At 38.3% G+C, this 8,968-nt stretch overlaps 1 protein-coding gene across 2 annotated transcripts in view; it reads right to left on the reverse strand.

Annotated features, from left to right (window-relative positions):
- Nucleotides 1-8,486, reverse strand: part of LOC106881758 (collagen alpha-1(XIV) chain) — a 33,169-nt gene extending 24,683 nt beyond the window's left edge. The window contains exon 1 of one of the 2 annotated variants that reach the window (XM_014932249.2): nt 8,161-8,486. In XM_014932249.2, the coding sequence (XP_014787735.1) occupies nt 8,161-8,191 (31 nt within the window). In that variant the 5' untranslated portion in view covers nt 8,192-8,486. The remainder of the gene's footprint in view (nt 1-8,160) is intronic. The other variant, XM_052970461.1, reaches the window with a different exon arrangement.
- Between the last annotated feature and the right edge of the window lie 482 nt (nt 8,487-8,968).

The following is an 8,968-nucleotide window of genomic DNA, read 5'->3' on the forward strand; positions in this document are numbered from 1 at the left end:
CCTCCTCCCCTTCCCCCCCTCCTCCTCCTTCTCCTCCTTTATCTGCGGAGCGTATTGTAGACTCTTTCGATAGGATTCCAGTGGGACACACTGACGGATCGTAAATGTGATATGGAACTCCGTCAGTTTCAACGATGAGTATTCAATTGCTCATTCTCCTGAACTCCCTTCTAATTGAATAAGAGTTTAAGTGGCTGTGTATTCCACAGGCTCGGGTGTCCCAAACGTAAATCTCAGGAGGTATCTGCATAAAAGAGTCTGACAAGTCTAGATCTTTAGATTAAATGTATAAGCCAGCCAATAATTACCCACGCAGTTTCCTTCTGCTCAACCCAACTCACAAAGTGTGGGCTAGGATATAAAAAAAAAACTTTGCTCTCTTGGGTGGGATCGAACTTACGACCTCGTGATTGCGAAGTGAACTTGTTAACTATTCGAGCATGCTGTGTATACATGTCTGGTTGACTTTCGGAGCCGCCCACTTACCGATGTTTTACACTATTCTAATGAACTTGATTGCACTCGACAAATGTTTTATATTTTACTTACAATGAATAGATTATAGCTATCAGACTCCCTACCTAGCGAATAACAGACCATCTGTTAACCTAGTCATTTCTATGAGCTTCAGTCAAATACACATCTCTAGAGTTTTCGACTTCATTCCTAACTCTAATGCATTCCAAACTTGTCTTCTGTAAAATGATAACTCCCCGGTGGCTTTTCTCAAGAGTTTTACATTTTCTTCTTTTTGTCTTTCTTTTTTTTATCTAACTAGACGTGTTCGTATATGCGATTTCTTTGCTTGTTCTTTACACCTCTTGCATGCCTATACATATGGATTCACACACATATACACACATACACATACTCACGTATATATGTATGTGTGTATGTATCCGTACATGTAATATATATATGCACACACATGCATATATGCGTACACTTGCACAAACAGAGTGTGCGTGTATGTGTCTAGTCGTGTAGAAGTGCTTCCATGCTAAATGTGTTGTTCGTGGCATATTTTATTTATAAATCTGTATAATATCACGTGTGCGTGCGCACAGTGCGTTTTAAAACGCTTGAGCTTTTCAAAATCTGATACGAGATCAACTGTTTATTTTTTTAATCTTCAGAAATATCAAGAAATATCAACAGTACTTTATACGGTAGAGTTTCTTAAATGTGACATACAATAATATCTATAGACTATAAATAGTAATACTATAAGTGTGTAATACACCACTATGTTGTAATACAACACTGAAGAAAAAAGTAGCACTCCGTCGGGTGCGATGACGGGGGCTTCAGTTGATCCTATCAACGGAACAGCTTGTTCGTGAAATCAAAGTGCAAGTAGCTGAGCACTCCACAGACACGTGTACCCTTAACGTAGTTCTCAGAGGGATTCAGCGTGACACAAAATGTGACACGGCTGGCCCTTTGAATTACAGGTACAACTCAGTTTTGCCAGCTGGGTGGACAGGAGCAACGTAAAATAAAGCGTATTGCTCAAGGACAGAACGCGCCGCCGAGGATCCAACTCACGACCTCACGATCGTGAGCCGAATACCCTAACCACTAAGCCACGCGCCTTCACAATTCAGCACTAATATGTTGCAAAATTTACAACAAACAATATCGCTACTAAATGCATTGACTAGTTTCGAGATTATCTGATTTGTTGTAATCTGTATTGCTGAGAGATTTGCATATTTGAGGGAGTTGAAATTGCATATTTTGAAGGAATTAAATTTACATGCATTGACGGATTGAGATTTGCTTATGATGATTGAATTTTATACAAAACTATAAAGCGATAGACACCATATTTAACAAAACAAATTCTTCGAGAGCTGCACTTGAGTGGTCGAGTTGAGAGGACGTCTGACTACCAGCTGATGAGCTAATGACCCCTAACTTATCACAAGTGATATGAAATACTTGTAGTCAATGCACTCAAATCTTGCTAGCTTAATGCATTTGGCTGTAACCTTTAGACAGATACACCCAACTGCTGTAAGAAAAGAAAGTACTTTACAATTGTTGAAAGTGACCAACTCAGTTCAGTGAAGACAATGGGAAAACATTCCAGGGTAGTCTCCCTTGAAAATCTTACTGACGCTACATCTACAGCAGGAGTGGGGAACTCTTCATTATATATGCACATACTTCACGTTCAAATTTGAAACATAATCTTTATAACAATGTGTTTAACAATATCTAACATGAACGTATAATACCCATCAGAAGCTTATAACTAAGGGATGTAAATGATTTTGACTCAATATCAATTTTTCAACATCAACAGAATAGAAAATCTACGACATTCTAGGCTTCGGGAATTATAAAATTTAATTTCATATCCTGCAGGCATCAGACGTTGTCGAGGATCTTGGGGAACAGTTAATGTCTAATCAGAAATAATTAATATTGATTTCAAAATTTGGTACAAGACGAGCAATTGTGGGGGAAGGTGCAAGTCGATTTCATCGATCCCAGTGCTCAACTGGTGCTTATTTTATGAAAGGCAAAGTCGACCCCGGTGGCATTTGACTTGTGAACATAAAGTCAGAAGAAATCCCGCTAATCATTTTAACAGGTGCTGTAACGATTCTACCAGCTCGACACTTGTTAAAACAATAATTAATACTGGTGATGGATAGTGATAGAAAACCATCAGCACCTAAATTTTCTATAAGCTACACCTCATCCTCTCTTATGACCGTGTAAAACAAATCTTTAAGTCTTCGATGCTTTACAATATTTAGTCTTATACTTGTATGTTCTGTGTTGAAATTCATGCAAAAATTGTCAACATTTGTCAGCGGCCACTACGACATTCATCAGTTTTTGTATTAGGGTTATTATAGCAGCACCACCACCTTCTTTGCAAAAATTGACACTGGCGTATTAAAGGCTATTTTCTTGATGCACATCCAGGGGATTGGCAGAATCGGTGGCGTATCAGATAAACTGCTTCTCGGTTATCTAATGATGAACCTTTATATTTTGAGTTTGAAACTGGCCGACGTCTACTTAGTCTTTCATCTTCAGAATTTCATAAAATAAGTATCAGCCACCTTCTGGGTTCAACTACACTCCGCATCTCAAAAGTTAATTGCTTGCTCTCCCTACTTCCAGCAAAATTATGTTAACTTTGACATGTATGACAAATCAGTGTCTTGACGACGGGATGCATTTGAAGTTCGAATCTCGCCGAAGTCTGCATTGAAGCATGAAATGCTGAGGTCGATCTAATTATTTATATTCCAGCACTAAGTTAAGAATTATCATATACAATCACATATAAGACACTTCAGACATTGCTATAGGTGCAGGCATAACTGTGTAGGTAAAATGATCGCTTTGCAACCACGTGGTTTCAGGTTCAGGTTCACTGCGCAGCATTTTGGGTGACTCTTCTACTATTGATCCAGGCCGACCAATGTCTTGCGAGTGAATTTGGTAGACGGAAACTGTGTAGAAGCCCGTCTTATATATATATATATAGTAGGAGGGACAGTACATATGAACAGCTGTCCCAGAATATCATCAAAGTACTATTGTTCGGTACAATATGACGTCGTTGCTAAAATAATATACCGTTCCATGTGAGGAAAAGACTACCGCATTACAAATAATTTTGATGTTGACCATATTGATATGTTCCGACAGAAGTAATATTTGTCGAACATTTCTGTGAATACACCCGCTAAAACACAGATATTTGATTATAGTTATAACACATGTTATGTACTGTGGCAGAGACGTAGGTTTTCAACGGATCTGAACCGTTTAATTAAAGATCAAACCAAAGGGAATATTTAAACAAAGCCGCATCAAAACACACCACTTCTACAGAAGAATTACAAGTTTATATCTTATACTTTTACCCACAATCATTGTAGTCATAATTATTGTACTGAATCACTGTACACCTTTCTACTAATAATCTTAGTGCCCATAATTATTGTTTCTGTTTACAGTTACTATGCCCATATTCATAGTTATGTTACTAAATGTTAAAGCAAGCACCTGGGGAAAAAAGACATTTTCAGACAAAAGGGTCGTGATTACTTTTCTGAAAACCTGCAAGATAATTATAAAATTCAGCATGTAATTATTTACTATTATTAATACCTAAGGTACAACAATGGATCTTTATCTCTTAATTAGATACCAGCTCCGTCTTTATAGGAAGATTTAAAGAAATGCAAAATATTAACTATATCTACATACATATATACATATATCATGATGATTCGCGCCGTGTATCAAACTGCCGGCATCATGATTGCTGCTACATGTTCTGTAAACACTGAAAATATTGCAAAATGTGACATGACATGGACAGCTGCAACGGAGACTACGATGCCATAGCGAACAAGAAGGGAAATAGTAGGCATTATGACAGCGTTTGCACGCCGGAATTTATCCCAACATATTTCAACGGGGTCTTAAACTCAATTCAGACGGTTATGTGAGGCAACTGGAGACTGTGGTCAATCTCAGTCTGGAGAGGGTTATCATATGTGTGACAGTAGGATTCGGCTTCTTGTCATACCTCCGGGAAGTGACAGATGTGGTTCTCTGAGAATCTGTACTACTTCACCAGCCCCAATTTCTGGCATCCTAATTTCCCCCAGTTGTAATCCCATGAATTATTATGTGTGAGGTACGGTTGAGAAAATCACGAACCGCACAGCTACCAACGGCAATCCCGAGCTGGTGGCCAAGATCAAGGAGGTGTTCGAAGATCTTCCCGGGGACATAGTGAGGAAAACATGCAGCAGGCTCTTGAGACCGTGGTTGAAGCTGAGGAAGGTTACTTTGAGTAGACTGTTATCTCACAGCCATAAGCTAATCGATATCTTTTTGCTTTTTTTTAAAGTACTTTCATTTTTGGATGAGATATTATGCAAACAGTCAAATTTAATCCGAATACCCTGTATACATACACATGGATGTAAATACATGAATACACGCATACATAGATGCGTGCATACCTACATACATACAGACATACACACACATACAGTTTGATAGATAGATAGATAGATAGATAGATAGATAGATAGATAGATAGATAGGTAGGTAGGTAGATAGATAGATAGATAGATAGATAGATAGATAGATAGATAGATAGGTAGGTAGGTAGGTAGGTAGGTAGATAGATAGATAGATAGATAGATAGATAGATAGATAGATAGATAGATAGATAGATAGATAGATAGATAGACATTTAAGTTGAAATAGATTATCTGATAGAATGTTATTTCAATGCTTATTAGCAAGGTGCAGAGGTACAATCAGCAGTCAGGAAGAGGCTTGATAATTTGTTCTCAGATTCGCCGGTCCTCCGGTTTCTTAATTAGTTTGAAGAAGCCGGGGACCGGCGAAACTGCGAGTATCTCTTACGTCACTACAAGTATGATGTCTAAAGAAATGCTAATCCGTTACAATTATGCAGCAGTGCCGCTGCATGGGCTGCCGTCAGAACACAGAAACCGATACCACAAGGTATCGCGTCGGACTCTCTAACAATTCAGTCCACTGCCCTGAGATTGTGCATTGCTTTTTATTTTTTCGTAGTCGATGCATTAAGTACCAGAGCACTGGGCTCCATGTAATCGACTACAACAAAAAATATCGGCCTTGTGTCAATACTTGTCGCTCTGCGCCATATGACCGTGGACGTCGACTCCAACTCGAGAGTACAGTATGTCTTTCATAGGAGTTTTCGTGACTACGGTCTTGGATCAGCTGCACAGCTTTGCTAGCCCAAGTGCGGGAGGATTCCAGGAGATATCACTCGTGTGGATGGCTTGTGTCTCACAAATAGCTCAAAAGTCTTTTGACAGGTCTTGTTTTTAGCTTTGCAGAGTGTGCATAACACCCTCCTCACCTGCGAGGTAAGTGGGGGAGCCGGTTTAGTCACCGACCATCTGTCCATGTAACAGGTAGCACTGGGTTACAAAGAACCAGTAGCAGAATAATAAAAAGGACTATATGAAGACATAAGTTCAGCGAAGTGGTAAAGCTCTGAGTGCGTCGGAAAAAATGCTTTTGCAATATTTCTGCCGGCTCTTTACGTTTGGAAGCTAAAATCCCACCGAGGCCAACTTAGCCTTTCATCCTTTTGGAATAAGCAATACAAAATACCAATCAAGTACTGGAGTAGATGGTATCAACTTATCCCCACTCCAAAATCACTGGTTGTGTTCCTAAATTAGAAACAATTATTACATGTTTATATGTATTTGTAACTATTCACAATAAGGATTTTGAACATAAGCATAAGCCAGAAATTACATTAAACCCAGTACTTGACCGGTACAAATTTTATCGATGCAGGATGAATGAAATGCAAAGTTTTTGAATTCAGAATACAAAGGGCTGTAACTAAAAAGTATGAAATATATATATATAAAATTAAAATAACATATTTTATATATGTATATATATATATGTAACGATTCTGCTTACCCATAGCGATACAGGTAATCAGCTGTTAGAACACAATATACATATGCGCCAAAGGAAAGTGCTTGGTGAGTATAGAGCATAATATGAAATTAAAGAAATGGCAAGGAAACAGGAATTACGTAATCAACTACAGTAGGTTATAGCTGCTTCTGCTATGAGATACAGTGCACACTTCCTCGGACCCTGCCTGTCCACGTACAGCAGATTACCGGCAAAGAGTTTGCAGAATAGAAATACTCTCTCCAGTGACTGCATGGAGACATGGACACAGCTCTTATACGTTGACACATACTCTCTCTGTCTCTCTCTCTCTCTCTCTTCCCACATTTACTCAACAACTGGGAGATGCTTTACAAAGCACCAAATTTACAGCAGCGAAACCACCTGCTCGAAAATCTGAATCAAGAACTCATATAGACATGTGCTTGTATAGACAGGTAAATAGATATATATAGGAACAAGCGAGCGAGAGAGGTGAGATAGGTAACGTAAGCATAGTGGAACATACAGCGACATATACATAAGTATAACAATGTGTATGTATGTGTGTGTGTGTGTGTGTGTGTGTGTGTGTGTGTGTGTGTGTGTGTGTGTGTGTGTGTGTGTGTGTGTTTGTGTGTGTGTGGAGAGAGAGAGAAAGAGAGAAAGAGAAATAGAGAGAGAAAGAGAGACAGACAGACAGAGACAGACTGATAGATAGATATATAGATATATACCTATCCATATGTATATGTCTCTCTCTCTCTCTCTCTATATATATATATATATATGTATATATATATGTGTGTGTGTGTGTGTGTATAATATAATATAATATAATATAATATTATATAATATAATATAACATGATATAATATAATATAATATAAACGCGCACACAAGTAGCGGCAAATTGGCGGACTCGTTATAGCAGGTAGCATACCTTGCAGTATATGTTCCGGCTTGCAGCGTCCTGATGGTAACACGTGGAACGACAGTAGCGCAAAAGTGCACCGGACTTGCTTCTTCCTTGATCAGCATTGGTGACATAGAGAAAGCATGCATGCGTGGTTAATAACTAATATTTGAAACCAGAAATCTTTTTTTCCAGGCCGGTTCCTTGGAGAAGAACTTTCCAAACACATATACTCAAGCTATACTCAAGCCGCCTATAGCAGACGACAGATATATGCATATATATATATACATACATGCATATGTTATAATATACATCTCTAAGCACCTATTTACACATTAGCATATATATATCGAAGCAAAAGATCCGTTTCGACTCTGAGTTTCTCGTATCTTAACATTTCTAAATATACGAAGAATAGGATGGATTATGTTGTCTGCTTCTGGAAATAATGGCCATAGTTGAAATGTCTGTAGTCGTTATAGTCTGCTATATTAAAGTTGCCCCTGGAATAAAGAACAACCACAACAACAACGCCTAAGAAACATTCTTTTAGTGCATGCAGGGCGCCTTTGTATCAAAGATACAAATCCATATTTTACAGCACTAAGCAAACGACGCTATAGTAAACTAGTTCTGCCTTTCTTCACTTTTTCAGAATATCTGCTGCAACATAAAAAAGCAAATTAGAAAGATAAACTTTGCTGAATTAGAAAGTGTGGAGAAGTGAAAGATAAGGAAAAGAAGTAAAAACTATAAGAGAAAAGTAATCTTACTGCCGAGGTAAATCAGTGTGTTGAATGCCATATTCCACTGCTTACAGCTGAAAGTAGAAATGTGTGAGAGATACGGCTGGACCACTACTATTATATGCTGTAGAGGTAGGTGTTTCGGTGGGCAAGTCCCTAAACTAAGCTGCTTGATAGTGCACTCCGAAAGTAGGTGTATCTGAACCCCCTAACAAAACAGCCAGTGTAACAACGGAAAGGGGTGGTCACTAGCATCGCATTACGTTTAATATCTGAAACTGAAAACCTGTAGAGGGATGTGCACAAAATCATAGTTGTCTGCTTTGATCTTTCTTTCTTTCTTTCTTACTTTCCTTCTTTCTTTCTTACTTTCTTTTTCCCTCTCTCTCTCTCTCCCTCTCTCGGCCTACTTCCTTCACTCCTTTTCTCTCTCTCTCTCTCTCTCTCTTATACTGTCAGCCGGTCTGACTTTCTTTGAGACATACATATGTATTCATCTATATAAACACACGTGTTTATATATGTATGTACAACGGCTTATATGGTTGTTGATGTATGCATGTTTGGATGTATGTATGTGTCTGTGCATGTTTTTTTATATGTATGCCTCTATATATTCATGTATGCCTGTGCACGTCTATATTAATCTGTGTGTGTGTGTGTGTGTGCATGTGTGTGTGTGTGTGTATGTGTGCGTGTGTGTGTGTGTGAACCTTACTATTTTCCCAAAACTCTACCTCTTTGCTACAAGGATTGAAGTTGTGCAAATGAATAAAACTATCAATGATTTCCATTAAATAATAAATATATACATTTGTAAGTGTAGCAGATCGGA

This window comes from Octopus bimaculoides, chromosome 9, assembly GCF_001194135.2.
Source record: "Octopus bimaculoides isolate UCB-OBI-ISO-001 chromosome 9, ASM119413v2, whole genome shotgun sequence".
Taxonomy (NCBI): domain Eukaryota; kingdom Metazoa; phylum Mollusca; class Cephalopoda; order Octopoda; family Octopodidae; genus Octopus; species Octopus bimaculoides.